The sequence below is a fragment of the Typopeltis vanoorti genome, chromosome 12 (genome assembly GCF_054136105.1).
Source record: "Typopeltis vanoorti isolate ZY-2024b chromosome 12, IOZ_Tvanoo_1.0, whole genome shotgun sequence".
Taxonomy (NCBI): Eukaryota; Metazoa; Arthropoda; class Arachnida; order Uropygi; family Thelyphonidae; genus Typopeltis; species Typopeltis vanoorti.
Window position 1 is genome coordinate 7,801,417 of NC_143560.1, and position 17,343 is coordinate 7,818,759.

General features: G+C 35.7%; 1 protein-coding gene across 1 annotated transcript in view; it reads right to left on the bottom strand.

The window, feature by feature from the left end:
- The window catches only part of rb (adaptor related protein complex 3 subunit ruby), a 482,738-nt gene that overhangs the window by 177,586 nt on the left and 287,809 nt on the right, over nucleotides 1-17,343 (bottom strand). The window contains exon 17 of the mRNA XM_090402121.1: nucleotides 5,062-5,289. Within this exon, the coding sequence (XP_090258247.1) occupies nucleotides 5,062-5,289 (228 nt within the window). The remainder of the gene's footprint in view (nucleotides 1-5,061; nucleotides 5,290-17,343) is intronic.

Consider the following 17,343-nt stretch of genomic DNA (forward strand, 5'->3'; position numbering starts at 1 on the left):
TGCTTTTGTTAGTGCCTGCGTGCACATACCATATTTTTTTATGTTCCTGAAGAGGGCAACGTGACATTGCCGAAATATAGAAGTTATTCATTAAAGTTGCCTTTAATTAATATCCTTTATATGCGTTGTTAATTCCGTAAGCTAAATACCAGTTATGTATGACCAGTTATGTATAAGCCTTGCTACTAGGATTAATGACTACAAAAATTTCACTATCTCTTTATAACAAGAATATCCTCTCTCAGTCTTCTATTTCTAACTTTTCTTCTAATTTCTGTCCAGTCTTCATATATTGAGGACACAGAAACTCTGCAATTTTTTTCTGCTGTGCCCTTTCCTACTCTCTGAACAGCTCAACACTTAGCAACATATGATAACATTCTCTTGACTTCTGTGCATACTTGGAAATGCAACTGAGAAACTTCCACTCAAGTCCACCATCGTGTGGCGCCATTACTGCTTTCCAGTGGTAATGGTGGCACACAATGCCATTACCTCTTTCTAGCACTGAGCTTGAAATGACAAAAGTTCTTTCTTCATAGTGCAGAAAAATTTATTTAATTATAATTTCAATATGAAAAAACAACAGAAATTATAACAATTCTTCATTTTGAAATCTTTTATGCACTGAGGTGACTTCACTTAATTACTTTCATGCAAAATGAATTACAGCAGTAACTTTTGTTTACTTCATTATTGACAACATTTTGAAAACAACATACAAAGAACACCAACATTACAAAAATTTTTGACAGCTCATGCAAAATCACAAGTAATCTCTAATAACAAATTTTAATAATTTTATTTCACATCTAAGAAAGACTTCAGTATCTAAAGATAAAAAATAACATCACCAAACATCTTGCTTGCAATATACAAAAATAAACAAATGTTTAACTAACTACACTGAAAAATAATACATGTTATTGACTTCTAACTTTAAATCATTTATACATTTTTAACTTGTGGTATAGCTGAATTTTAATACAGATATTCTACAATATAAGATAAGATAACAATGTAGATAATAAATTATACTGATACTGTTTTCTGTGATAACAGTTTAAGTATAATTTCTTGTTTTGCCTTTTGTTAAAAGGCAAAACAAGAAAGGAAACAAAATTTTATAAAGTCAAGGCAATATCAACAATATTATATGGTTCAGAAAGTTGGATGGAGAGAAAAAAGATGAAAATACAATACAAGTGGCTGAAATAAAATTTCTTAGAGCACAAGAATGGATAGATTACAAAATATGAAATAAGGAATTACATTTACTGAGAGATAAATGTGCATTACTCGTTCTGTATAAATGTTTGTAGTTAATCAATCTTAATTAAATAATTTTTCAATTATATGTAACTTATACAGATGGAAGGAATTACAAGTACAGGCAATAAACAATAAAATAAAAGAACAATAAAAAAAAATTGGAGAGAAATATGTACAATGAATGGAAGAAGGAAATACCAAAGGAAGTAATGAAATATAAACATAAAGGGAAAAGAGATATAGGTCTTCCTATATCTCTTTTATAAATAATAAAAGAGATCTAGATAAAGAGATTTGGCATCTAGAAGACTCTGAAAGTCAGAGTCTTCTAGCGTATTGAACAGCTTCTCTCTTGGCACCTTGTCATATGCCTTTTCCAGATCTACAAGACTTAAATACATATCTTTGTAATATTCCCATGATTTCTTAACTATTTGTCGTAAAGTGAAGATCTGATCCTGACAGCCTCTATTTAGCCTGAATCCATTCTTCACCAAGCTTTTCTTCCAGAATTCTTCTCAACCGTTTCTCAAGTATACTTGCATAAATCTTACCAGGAACACTCAGTAGGGAAATACCTATGTAATTCTCACATTCAGTTTTATTTTTTCCCTTTTTATATATGGGTACTATGAGAGCTCTACTCCAATCATCGGGAATTCATCCCTCTGTCCAGGCTTTCTGAACTATGCAGTGCAGCCACTGTAAAACTTCTATACCTCCATACTTCAGCATTTCTGGTCGAATATCATCTATTCCTGCTGGCTTTCCACATTTTAAGCCTTTGATGGCTTTTTCTACTTCAAGTATGGATATGTGTTCCTGACTGTATGCCTGTTGAGTGTTTTTACCACTATGTTATCACTGCTTGTTTCATTTAGCAATTTTTCAAAGTAATTACTCCATACTTCAAGGATATCTTTTTCTCCAGTTTTCATGTCAACTTTATCATCTCTAATTCCTTTTACAACACTCTTTCCTCCATTTCTTAGCTTCAACAACCTCCAGAATATCTTGCCACATTCTTGATATTTATTTTCTATGTTCTTACCAAAGTCTTCCCATGACTTTTGTTTAGCTAATTTTACACAGTGTTTAGCTTTCTTATATTTGTCTCTGTATTCTCTAAGAGCACAAGTTGACTTATTTGCCAGGAACTTTTGATACGTATTCTTCATTTCCTTCACTGCCTCTTTAACTTCCTGTGTCCACCATGGAGTTCTGAATTTTCTATCCTTGCAGACAACCTCACCACATGCCTCTCTGGCTGAGTCAATCAGGGTTTTCTTCGAGGCTTGCCACTGAATCTCCAAGGTTTGGTGCCTGTTCTCAAACTCTCATTTTTTCTTCAATAATCTTTGTGTATTTTAGTCTACAGTTCACATCTGAGAACTGCTCAACTTTTATTTGCTTTAAAACTTTCTTACATGTTCTTCTTTTCAATATGAAATTCAATTTTATCCTGCTCAAGACTAAACAGCGATCACTTCCAATTTCAAATCCTCTGTACACTCTGGTGTTCTGCGCCAGGGAGAAAACATCACTATCGACAATAACGTAGTCAATGAGACTTTTCTTATTCCTTGTGTCTTCTCTCCATGTGAATTTGTGCGCATTTTTATGTTGGAACATTGTGTTAGTAATAACCAGTCCATGTCCTGAGCAGAAATCCAACAGGTATTTGCCATTATTATTAGATTTGCTCTTTTCCCCAAATTTTCCCAAAATATTTTTGTATGTCTGACAATCATTTCCTACTCTGCTATTTAGATCCCCAACAAGGACCAACTTTTCCTTTTTCATGGTGTCAGTTGCTTTCTCTAAAGCCTCAAAAAATTCCTCCATTTCTACCTTAGTAGAACCATAGGCACAAATAAGTCTCATTGTAGAGTTCCCCATTCTGATATTTTACCACATCACTCTACTTGAGACTGCCTGCCATTCAAGAAGATTAGCCTCGTATTTAGTGTTGAATACTATGGCTACTCCTTCTTTTCCATGATTGTCATTGCCTGAATATAACATTTTGTATTTATTGTTCAGAATGATCTCACAAGTTTTTGTCTTTTTTGTTTCAGTCACCCCTATTATGTCGATCTGGTACTTATCTAATTCCTCAGTTAACTCCATTTCTTTGCCATTCAGGCTTCTTATGTTGATGGTACCAATCTTTAACTCTGGGGATGTTGAGTTGGGGTGTGTTTTAGGATTTGTTCCAGTAGCTGACTTTTCGCTGTTTGCCCTGGTTCCCTAGAAAAACAACGGGGGCCTTATTTAACTGGGCGACATCCCAGCCGGCATGAAATTCTGTCAAGTTGTACTATCATTTTGTATTTTGGTTTAAGCCAATAAGAATACATTGGTCAGCTAAATCCCAAACTGCCAGCCCATCCTTGTTCGTTCAGTATCCAGGTAGATACCCAACAGGGTGCACCACAAGAAGGTGAGGCTTGGACATTAGGTCAGAAGTCCTGGTCAGTTCTTTGCATTCCTTTAAAGGTTATGTGGAGGTCTCCTCTCAGTTATATAGCTTTGACCTTAAGCATCCCATGTAATTTCACAACAGGGAGAATATATGTAGGTAGAATATGCTGTGACAATGTATGCAGGTAAACAAATATATGAAAAGAGCACCATAATGCAAAGCAGGAATTTGTAATAAAAGAATGATATTGATTATGGAAATCATGAAAATCACAGATGTCGAGGCCTGTAACAGCCATGCAGTCAAGTGTAATGTCTGTAATTCTGTTAATGAAATGCCACATTTTCTAATGTAGGAGAGAAGTGTTGTCACCAATTTCTTGGGTAGGATATTTCCAGCTATTATTATTATCTACAATCAACCTTTGAATTAATGGCCTACCTAAAGAATCTGTCATAAAGCAGAATTAATTTGTAATTATTTTCATCTGGATACACTTTGACAGATTCAAATAATTCTTTGAATTTGATGCATTGTTTTTTTCATTTTGTGATTCTAATGGTGGTAGCATAATCTAGCATGCAGGTTATCAGTTAATGCATCTTTCTCATGTTTCTTTCTCACTGTTGAGAATAACTATTCTATGTTAATTTAATCAACTTTGATAGGTTAAAATTTCTTTGCTAACCTCTGGTTTTAAGACCAGGCTCAAAATTAAATACACAGTATTTAATTTTGTAAGCATTTACAGGTAGTCAGTAAAAATTAGATTTTTACTGACTACCTGTAGTACATTTTCAATAAACCATGTCCACTACTTCTTCAAGTCATCTACCAAGGCTCTAGACTTGTCAATTCATCATATTCATTCATTTTTACAGTAATGTTTTGCATTTTCTTTACTACTCTTAGACTTTAATTTTTTATTTAATTTGTTTATTTTTATTACATAGTGTCAGAATAAATGAAAGTTAATCTAGTCAACTTTAGTTGTTTTCTTAGCATGTCACATGTTGGTCCAATATTCGCTACTATTCCTGAGGTTTGGCACAAATAATATCCTAGGTCTAGAATAACAAAATAACATGGAGTTAATTAATTCTCTTAAATGGTGTGAGAGGCCCATTGAATTAACGAATGTGCAACTGTAAATAAACTATTTATCACCTAAACAAAGTGAACATGGAAAGTCTTTTTAAATTATGTATAAATCTTGTATAAAAAAAAACTATGGAATACGACATATTTCGCATTTTGAATACACGATTGATAAAATCCAACCTGATGCATCATTCTAATTAAGAAATTAAAATATATATATGCCTTATAATGCAGGAGGCATAATATATATATAAAGTACTTACATCCATCACCAGAACTAGATTCTGTTTCAGAATAGAAAGATTTCTTTTTTACAATCTGCTTTTTCTTCTTTTTTTTTCCTGTACGAGACTCCTGCCAAGGCATTGGCATGTCAACATTTCTAACAGTTTGATCAGGTGCAATTTCAGGAAAATCTGGCAAGTCATGATAGCCGGTAGTTCGAGAATTTATATAGTGAGAGAGCGAGCCTAACTGATACTGATCTCTATCTATAAATTAAAAAAATTCTTAAGTATAATAATAATTATTTCATTATTAATCTCTACCCTTGCAGCAGGGTAAAAGCTAACCAATATTAATCACTGCTAAATAAAAGAAAACAAAAGAAAGAACACAAATAAAGCATCACAATGATTAAAATTTAACAGTTTTCCAACCAACAGTCTGCAGGTTTAAATCTCACCATGGGAATGGATCTTTGTGACTGTCTTTAAGTGGAAATGAATTTCATCATCTGTGTAAGATAAGAGCCTACTTATCAGAGGCTCAAAGCAGCATGGCAAAGTTCTGTGTTTGGTCTCAGGAGTAGAATCTCTAAACTGTGTAAAGTTAATAAAAAAAAAAGAAGAAAATAATAAAAAAAATTCTTAACCCACCTACAGTACTGATGTACAACCTTTCATGGGTAAGAGACAACTTAAAAACTGTTTGGAAAACTGTTAAGATCTCTAGAGGGATTCCAATATACATCAAATAGTCATTTCATTTGACCCTTTTAATATTGATTGGCAGAACAGAATATCCATTAATCAAATAAAAATGCTGATTTTTTTTTCTAAACATTATTTCTATCAACATTAATTCCTCCAAATCACTCAACACCAGAAAATTTCCTAATTTATAAGCAGCTAACTTCAATTTATTGATAAATGATTATTACTGGTATTACAAGGTTGATATGGAAATCAATGTATCTAAATACCAACCTATCGGTATCTATGAATTGGTGGTGAAGATTTTAGAGAAGTTCATAGGAAGTTGCAAACAGAATTCGGTTGACAGACAAACTCTGCAGAAACAGTATGGGAAAGGAGATCATGTTTTAGCAATTCACTGAAATTTTATAATCAAATTTACAGATGACCTTGACAAAAGGACTGGATACACTATGATACTGTTGGACTATGCTAAGGCATTTGATAGAATACCACATGAAAGGCTGTTGCATAATCTGGAGAATACAGGAGGGGAAGATTACCGACAAATAAGATATGGGAGAAGGGTCATGCATGTGTGGTAGCATAGAGTGACTCAATAACTAGCCATTGACCATTTTACTAACATCATGTTGTGGTTTATTGTCTTCTATGAATAATTTATAATGGGTGAGGTGATAAAAAAAATCCTGCCAGCCAGTTTGCAAGGTTTGTGGTGTGATATAGTGTTTGTTGGTGGAAAACAACAGTGGTGCAGAAATTCAGTGTCAACTGTGTAAAGTTTACAGGCCTAATGTAATGAGTGACAGTAAGGTTAGGTAATGGTGTCATTTGTTGAAAGAAAGGTGCAGTGGCCAGCCAAGTGTGATAACAGATGATTTGGTGGAAAGAGTGAACATGAAAATTCATGAGAATTACTGTTTCACAATTACGGAACTTTCTTTTGAATTCCCGTTACACACTCAATTGTTCATGAAATTGTGAGAGAAAAGCTGGGGTATAAGAAACTGTGTGCAAGATGGGTCCCAAAAATGCTGACTGATGAGTATAAATAAACAGCAACGAGTGTAATCAGCTCGAAAAATTTTGGAGTGTTAAGAAAATGAGGAGATGAACTTTTTTTCTCGTATTATGACTGGTGACAAAACTCAGATTTCATACACAATGTCAAATGAAAACAACAATCAATGCAGTGGTGCCATTCATCATTTCTGAAAGCAAAAAAAATTCAAGCAGGCACCATCAGTAAAAAAAAAAAAAAAAGATAGTGACTGTTTTCTGGAACCAATTGATTTTCTTCAGCAAGGAACCACAATTAATGCTGATGTGTATTGTGAAACACTGAAAAAACTCAGATGAGCAATTCAAATCAAAATGTTGAGGAATGCTGTCATCAAGATCATGCTTTTCCATGACAATACATGAGTTCATACTTCAGCTCGAACTGTCCAGCAAATTCAGAAGTTTGGTGGGAATTTTTCGATCCCCTCTCCAACCTCACACTTACTGAAGAACAGTGTGACTCTGTGGTCAAACTCACTGGTGGCAGACATTCTTGATGTGGGTATGAAGAAGCTGGTGCCACAATACCAAATATGAGTGGAAGTCAGTCAATGGCAACTATGTGAAAAATAAAGTATATGTGCAGGTATTTCAGCATATAATAAAACTTTTTTTTTTCTTCTCTACTATTTTTTATTTTTTTTTAATTGTTGAATGGACCTTACTTTCTAGATCCGCCTTGAATATTGGTAGGATTATGCTACAAGAGACTGATGAGGCCAAGGATCTTGGGGTTATGGTAGACAGGAAACTGAAGTTCAAAGGTCACATAGCAAAGATTGCAAATACAGCTCAGAGGATAATTGAGATGTCGAAAAGAACACTGACATGAATAGATCAGGAAGTCATTTTGCCTTCATAGTTAAGAATTTATGGAGACACAACACACATGTTAAAACAATTACTTTACTCAATATTAGGAAAGTTACATTTGACGTTTTAACCTCTGTATTGAGGTCATCATCAGGAAAATACATATGTATAAGATCCAAGCTGCCCTTTTCACTAACGTCCCTATCCAATGATAGTATCATTGATAGGGACGTTAGTGAAAAGGGCAGTTATGTCAAAGCTGACTAATAAATCTTGATCTTTTAGTGAGATGTTTTTAATTTTGTTTATAAAATGTTGTTTATTTTTTATGTGGTGGGGGGGTGACCTACCAACTCCTTGAGGGTGGCCGCTAATTTCTTGGCTAAGTGGTAATTAGGGATATCGATTTCTTCTGTCAATGTAGAGACAGCAACTTAATACATAACTATAGAATATTCCAAATATCAGGATTAATATAGTTGGATAGCGCTAATTTTTATTATAACACACTGGCTTGGGTAACTGCTAAGTTTTTGAGGGCCTCGTGGATCTGTTCTCTTAACAAATCATTTTCCAAATGGGCATGAATACGGAGCGCTTTAGCTGAAGTAAACTTCTTTTTTAGCTTAATGCAGTTAAGTATTAAGTTGCTGTCTCTACATTGACAGAAGGAATTGACAACCCTAATTACCACTTCAAAGGAATCTACAGCCCTAATTACCACTTAGCCAAGAAATTAGTGGCTACCCTCGAGGAGTTGGTAGGTCATATTCCCCCTCCTAAATAAAAAAATACACATTTTTATAAACAAAATTAAAAACATCACACTCAACAACCAAGATTTATTAGTCAGCTTTGACATAAATGCTCTTTTCACTAACGTACCTATCAGATATTATCATTCTCCTACAGAACACATTTCCGCCCGACGTCACGGCCCTCTTCCCATGTACTCTGCTCCAGGTATTTCGTGTGGCAAAACAATTTTTACCTACAAAAAGAAGGTACAGCTATGGACTCACCACTTTCCCCCAAACAGCTAACTTTTACATGGAAGACTTTGAGCAATGAGCTCTAGATTCGGCCAGCCTAAAGCCCAAAGTCTGGCTCAGATATGTCAATGATATTTTCACCATTTGGCCCTACAGCTGTGAAACATTAAATACATTCCTTAGCCACCTGAATAAACAACACAAACATATCCAATTTACCACTGAAATGGAAAACAACAACTCTCTTCCTTTTCTAGACACACTTGTCACACGTCTTACCTCAGGCTGTCTCTCCTCTGTCTACCGCAAACCTACATACAAGGGTCAATACATAAACAAAAATTCATACTACCACCACACAAAAACCAGGAGTCATAAGCACCTTTAAACACAGAGCATTAACAATTTGCTCGAATGAACAAGTTCTAAACCAAGAATTCGAAATTATTAACCATACATTTATAAAAAATGGCCACAATAAAAAAACAGTTTACAAGATCCTCCATAAAAATACTACTAAAAACAAAAAAGATTACAAGAATGCCATAGCCATACCCTATGTTAGAGGCATTTCAGAAAATATAGACAGGACACCACATAAATACAACATCAAGACTACCTTCAAACCCCTGACAAAATTAAAAAAATTTACTCAGTTCTTCCAAAGATCCCCCTTCCATACCTGGCACATACAGGGGTTTACAAAATCCAATGTATATGTAACCTACCCTACATAGGGGAAACAGGATGTACAATTCTAATCAGAAAAGACAAACACAAATGACACATTAAATATCTCCATTATGATAAAACAGGCCAATCAGACCATACACTCCAAACATACCACAGAATTAACTGGAAAGGCACCAAGTCCCTACACTGCACCAAAACTTGGTTTGAGAGAAAATTCAAAGAAGCCTGTGAAATGCTAAAACACTATCCAAACCTGATCAAAAATGATGGATTAATCATTCCAAGAATGTGGAGGACCCATCTGCAACCCTTATAGCAACTGGAACAAGCTCAGAAGAAAATCTCAATATGACAGGACTTTAGATATGTTTAATGTAGTTCTGTTTCTAATTTATTTAATTTTTAAAAATATTTCATGTGTTTATTTTTAATTTATTTTTTTCATCTATTTATACTTTTTTTTTTAAATTTAATATTATTAATTTAGTTTTTCCAGAAGTGCTTAGGCTAGGAAAAAGATTAATAAGCAGTTGGATTCATTTTACTTTTGTAATGTGCAGTATTATGTAGCTTGGATCTTATACATATGTATTTTCCTGATGATGACCTGAATACAGGGGTCGAAATGTTGAATGTTACTTTCCTAATATTAAGTAAAGTAATTACGAGGGTGGTCTGAAATGTTCTCAGCCTAACAATGAAAAAATGGATTGATAATTTCAAAATTATTTTTATTTTTCAACATAATCTCCCTTAAGACCAATATATTTATTCCGGTGATGCTCCAGCACCATTATCCTGTCCCTCTAGTGTTTCTCAGTAAGATATGCAAAATACCTGTCTACAGCTGCAATCATCTCTTGATTCGAAGAAAAATGCTGACCAGCAAGGAAGAGCTTTAGTTTTGGGAAGAGAAAAGTCAGAAGAAGCCAAATCTGGGGAATAGGGTGGTGTTCCAACAATTCATAGTGCAGATCCCTTAATTTTCTCACTGCCAAAACACCTTTGTGGGCAGTGCATTGTCCTGATGAAAGATGATTTTTTTTCTTTTGCAAACCAGGTATTTTCTAACAATTTTTCCATCTACTCTGGTTAAAATATCAGAATAATATTACCTGGTTATTGTTTCACACTTTTCAAAATAATTAATAAACAAAATGCCATCCCAAAACACTGATGCATTACCTTTCCTGCTGATGGAACCGACTTTGTCTTCATTGGCACTGAACCACCAGCTTCTGTCCACTGTTTTGACTGTGGATTCCAGTGTGTAATGGTGAATCCAAGTCTCATTTATAGTAATAAATCAACACACAAAATCAGTTTTATTCTTATTGAAATGCTCGAAGCACTGTTCAGAGATTTTCATGAAAGCACGTTTTCATGATCTGCTGTGAGCAAGCGTTGCACCCATCTTGTGCTAAGTTTTTCATTTGCAATTCTTCATGCAAAATATATCCTACATGTTCTTTTGAAATGCCTATAGTCTCAGCAATTTCACGTACTTTGACACTGGTCATCCAATACCACTTGATCAATGATTTCTGGTATTGTTACACTTTTTGGACGTCCTTCACATGAATCGTCTTCAAGGCAATTATGGCCACGTTTAAACTCGGCAGCCCATTTCTAAGTTGTCTTAATTTCTTTTGCCGTTAAACCTTCTTTTACAAAGAATTTCATAAACACACAATACTCAATTTTATCCATTTCAAGGGATACAGACAATACTTTTTCTACAGACAGCTGTATAAAACAAACTGCTTGATAGAATGACTTGCAATTTCACATGGATGCTTATGACTGATGTACCAACTTAGAAAAAAATATCTTGCCGATAGTGTTGACATCTATGGTAGAGGCCGAGAACATTTCAGACCACCCTCCTATTTTAACATGAGTATTGTCTCCATAAATTTTTAACTATGAATGCTGACAGTCATGTAACCTTAAAAGAAAGAAGTCATTTTGCCTCTTTACAATGCCCTGATTACCCCACCTGTACCGTGTTGCACAAATTTGGGATCCTGAGTTGGAGAGGATAAACAAGATGTTGAAAGGGTGTGAAGAGAAAGAAAGATAATATTGGGATTATCTTTCGGGATTAAATAATCCTAAAAGATAATACAGGGTGCTTAAAGCTGTATAACTGAGAGGAGACCTCCACATCACCTTTAAAGGAATGTGGAGAACCGACCAGGGCTTCTGACCTAATGTCCAATCCTCACCTTCTCGTGGTGCATCCTGTTGGGTATCTACCTCGATACTGAACGAACGAGGATGGGCTGGCAATTTGGGATTTAGCCAACCAAATTGTGATTCTTATTGGCTTAAACAAAATTATAAAATGATGGTACAACATGACAAAATTTCATGCTGGCTGGGGTGTCGCCCGGTTAAACAAGGAACCAGTTGTTTTCACCAGGGAACCAGGGTGAACAGCGAAAAGTCAGTTACTGGAACAAATCTGAAAAAAACACCCCAACTCAACATCACCAGAGTTAAAGATCGGTACTATCAACATAAGAAGCCTGAATGGCAAAGAAATGGAGCTAGCTGAGGAATTAGATAAGTACCACGTCGACATAATAGGGGGTGACTGAAACAAAGACAAAAACTGGTGAGATCTTTCTGAGCAATAAATACAAAATGTTATATTAAGGCAATACAATCAAGGAAAAGATAAAGTAGCCATTGTATTCAACACTAAATACGAGGCTAATCTTCTTGAATGGCAGGTATAGTCTCAAGGAGAGTGATGTGGACAAATATCAGAATGGGGAACTGGACAATGAGACCTATTTGTGCCTATGGTCCCACAGAAGGTTCTACTAAGGTAGAAATGGAGGAATTTTTTAATGCTTTAGAGAAAGCATCTGAAACAATGAAAAAGGAAAAATTGGTCCTTGTTGGGGATCTAAATAGCAGAGTAGGAAATGATTGTCAGACATACAAAAATATTTTGGGAAAATTTGGAGAAAAGAGCAAAGCTAATAATAATGGCAAATATTTGTTGGTTTTCTGTTCAAGACATGGACTGGTTATTACTAACACCATGTTCCAACATAAAAATGTACACAAATTCACACGGAGAGAAGAGACAAGAAATAAGAAAAGTGTCATTGACTAAGTTATTGTTTATAGTAGTTTTCTCCCTGGTGCAGGACACCTGAGTGTACAGAGGATTTGAAATTGGAAGTGATCACTGATTAGTCTTGAGCAGGATAAAATTGAATTTCATATTGAAAAGATTAACATGTAAGAAAGTTTTAAAGCGAATAAAAGTTGAGCAGCTCTCAGATGTGAACTGTAGACTAAAATACACAAAGATTATTGAAGAAAAAATTAAAGAGTTTCAGAAGAGAAACCAAATTTTAGAGATTCAGTGGCAAGCCTTGAAGAAAACCTTGATTGATTCAGCCAGAGAGGCATGTGGTGAGGTTGTCTGCAAGGATAGAAAATTCAGAACTCCATGGTGGATACAGAAGTTAAAGAGCCAGTGAAGGAAAAGAAGAAAGCATATCAAAAATTCCTGGCAAATAAGTCAGCTTGTGCTCTCTGAAAGCTAAACAGAGTGTAAAACTAGCTAAACAAAAGTCATGGGAGAACTTTGGCAAGAACATAGAAAATAAATATTAAGAAGGTGGCAAAATATTTTGGAGGTTATTGAAGAAGCTTAGAAATGGAAGAAAGAGTACTCTAAAAGGAGTTAGAGATGATAAAGGTGACATGAAAACGGGAGAAAAAGATATCCTTGAGGTAAGGGGTAATTACTTTGAGAAATTGCTAAATGAAACAAGCAGTGATAGCACAGTGGTAAAAACATTCAACAGGCATACAGTCAGGAATACATATCCATACTTGAAGTAGAAAAAGCCATCAAAGGCTTGAAATGTGGAAAGGCAGCAGGAGTAGATGATGTCCAACCAAAAATGCTGAAGTATGGTGGAAGTGGAATGGTGGAATTCCTGATGATTGGAGTAGAGCTCTCATAGTACCCATATATAAAAAGGGAAAGAAAACTGAATGTGAGAATTACAGAGGTATTTCCCTACTGAGTGTTCCTGGTAAGATATATGCAAGTATACTTGAGAAACGGTTGAGAAGAATTATAGAAGAAAAACTTGGTGAAGAAAAAAGCTGGATTCAGGCCAAATAGAGGCTGTCAGGATCAGATCTTCACTTTACGACAAATAGTCGAGAAAGCATGGGAATATAACAAAGATCTCTATTTGAGTTTTGTAGATCTGGAAAAGGCATATGATAAGGTGCTAAGAGAGAGGCTATTCAATACGCTACAGTTATATGGTGTCAATGGAGCATTATATCAAGCAATACTTAGTCCTTATTTGAGTTGTAAGTCAGCAGTTAGAATTGAAGGAAGTACAGAAAGATGGTTTAATGTTAAATCTGGTGTGAGACAAGTATATACATTATCCCCTCTGTTATTCATTATCTATATGGATCACATTATGAAGGAAAGTGGTATTAAACCTGATATCAAAATTGGATATGTTAATGTCTGCTCTTTGTCTTTATGCAGACGATATTATACTTCTAAATAAATCTGCTACAAGTCTGCAAGATTCCCTGACTAAAGTGAATAACTGTTGTATTAGATATGGTATGAAGGTCAGCAATAAATAGACAAAGACAATGAAAATAGGCAGAATCAATGAAAATGTCAACTGTGTTGTGAATGGAGAACCTGTGGAACAAGTAAAACATTTCAGCTACTTAGGCACAATTTTTAGTGAAAATGGTAAATTAAATATGGAAATAGACAACAGAATCAACAAAGGTAGTATGGTAGGAAGTTAAATGAATAAATTCATATGGAATAAGAGAAAAATTAGTCGGAACACTAAATTAGCTGTATACAAGACAGTGTTCAAACCAGTTTTAACTTATGGATCTGAGAGCTGGGTCAGAAGTAAAACACTTGATCAAAGACTAGAGACTGCAGATATGAGAGTCCTGAGAAAGATTAGAGGCGTGAACAGATGGCATCAATGGCAATATCATATTAAAAATGAGGATATTAGGAAAGAACTTGATATTGTCAACATCCAGGAATGCATTAGCAGAGCTAATCTCAGGTGGTATGGTCATTTAAACAGAATGCACAAGGAAAGATTGGCAAAACAAGTGTTCTCTGCCAGGATGGCAGGAAAACGACCTAAGGAAGAACAATATATAGGTAGTTTGATAGGGTACAAAGTACCTTAGACGATAGAAATATAAGATCTGATAATGTTGGAGTCTTGACAAGTAACAGACTGATTTGGAGGAAAATTGTAGATAGGAAGTTAGTACATACATCTTCAAGGCCCACCTTTACTAATTGGGTTTTGGGTGCAACAGTTGCAAGAGGAACTTCCAATGGTCACGATCCTCTGCCACCAAGCTCAGGTGTTCTGGTGGGATTCCCAAACATGTCCACCCAAGGTTTTGGATAAAATCTCTCCAGCGAGTCCTTGGCCTTCCACGTGGCCTCCCACCCTCTGGCTTGGCAAAGAGGTCCTGCTGTGGGAGCCTCTCTTGTGGCATTCTGACCAGGTGCCGGTACCAACTTAACTGTGATCTCTCAACACAAAGAAGCAGCGGTTGAGTATTGAGGATTTCCCGAATTGCAGAGCTTCTGACTCTGTCGAGTCTTGTCAGCCCTGCAACCCCTCGAAGGAACCTCATTTCAGCCACTTGAATTCGTGTCCGCATTCTTTCGGTCATTACTCAACTCTCATGACCATAGGTGAGGATGGGGACATAGACTATACTGAAGACAGCCAGCTTTGCCTTCTGGCTTAACTCCTGCTTCAATACTACCGAACGGCCAAGCTCCTGCAATATTGAGCTTGCTAAGCCAATTCGAGTATCTAGATCTACGTCCGATTTTCCATCATTCGTGAATATGGACCCAAGGTATTTAAACTTCTCCACCTGCCTCATTGGGACTCCACTTACATGTAGAGTGCACTGGGATGGTTGGCTTGAGACCCAAATGTTTCAGTTTTGGCCACACTGATCTTCATTCCGGCATCTGTACAAACAGCTACAAAGCTATCCAGGGTCCACTGAAGGTCATCTGTGGAAGAGCTAAGCAGAACTAGGTCATCTGCAAAAAGCAGATGTCCAATGGTACATCTTCCAATTCTGACACACTCACTGCCTCGGCTGTGCCTATCAATCCAATCCATAAATATTATGAAAAGGGGGGGGGGGGGTGACAGAACACACCCTTGGCGGAGGCCAATGGAGACTGTGAAAGGTTCAGACTTTGTGCTGTTTACCCTGACATAAAACTCTGGGCATTCATACAAGGACTTGATGGCAGCTAATGCTGGCGATCCACTCCATACTCCTGTACTACTTGCCCAAGCTTATCCCGAGGAACCCGGACATATGCTTGCTCCAAGTCCACAAAACATGTGTAGACATTCTTGGCATATTCCCAAGATTTCTCAAAGACTTGCCTTAAAGTGAAGATTTGGTCAGTTGTGCTTCTACCAGGACGAAAGCCACAGTGTTCTTCCTGGAACTTTGACTCAACTATGCTCCTGCACCATCTAGGAAGTTAGTAATGATGTAAATTTTTCATTTAGTACTATCATATCCTGTACGCCCCTTGAGTGTACACAGCAGGAATTTGATGATGATGATAAAATATAATACTGGGATTATTTAATGCAGATTATGAGGATAGATTGAAAGTATGTGGACAACTGCAGATACTAGTAAATAGGAGAAAAAGGGATGATACGACAGACGATCCATAAACTTCTGAACGGGTGTTACAGGTTATTGTCTGATGAATTTTTCGTTGTATGGAAGATGGAGAGAAAACATGGGAGCATCAATGGAAGTCAAATTTGTGTGTGGTCAAGAAAAGAATAAGAGCTAGATTTTTCTCTCACAGAGTAGTGAGAGAGAGAGAGCATGAAAATCTCTGAAAAGTGCTTGGAGCGTTTTAAGAAGAATAAAACTGATTTTGTGCATTGATTTATTACTATGAATGAGACTTGAATTCACCATTACACACCACAATCCAAACAGCAGTCAAAACAGCGGACAGAAGCCAGTTGTTCAGCGCCAAAGAAGACAAAGTCAGTTCCATCAGCAGGAAAGGTCATGGCATCAGTGTGTTGGGATGCTAAAGGCATTTTGTTTATTAATTATCTTGAAAAGAGTATAACAATAACAGGGGAATATTATTCCGATCTTTTAACCAGACTAGACGAAAAATTTCATGAGAAAAGACCCAGTTTGCAGAAGGAAAAAATCATCTTTTATCAGGATAATGCACCTGCCCACAAAAGTGTTTTGGCAATAGGAAAATTAAGGGATCTGCATTATGAATTGTTGGTACATCCATACTATTCCCCAGATTTGGTTTTCTCTGACTTCTATCTCTTCCCAAAACTCTTCCTCGCTTTTCAGTGTATTTCTTCGAATCAAGAGGTGACTGCAGCTGTAGAGGGGGTATTTTGCAGAACTAAGAACCACTGCAGGGATGAGAAAATCATGCTGGAGCATCGCTGGAATAAATGTATTAATCTTAAGGGAGGTTATGTTGAAAAATAAAAATAATTTTATAATTATAAATTCGTTTTTTCATTGTTAGGCAGAGAACTTTTCAGACCACCCTCGTATTTTGGTTTATGTATTAATCCATCATCAGTGTTATCAAATGAATAATAGGAAATTCAATAACACCACCAATGTAAGTGCATGGAGAAGGTATTCTTCTAAGTGTTGCTGATTCTGTTTGCAATTCTTGGTTCAAAGTTTATGTGTTATTTATATGTTATTTATAAAAAGACTTTGTGTTATTTATGTTATCACACCTGACAAAGTCGACATTCAGACGAAACTAGTTGTGTGGTTATATTAAATTTACTTGTTTTTCTATTATCTCGGAATTAAGTCATTAAATAATATTTAACATATATATATATATATATTAAAAATATTAATAATTATACTGACTAAGAACACCGAGAAAGGTAAGAAAACTTTAATAAAACATGACTAGTTTCATCGGAATGAC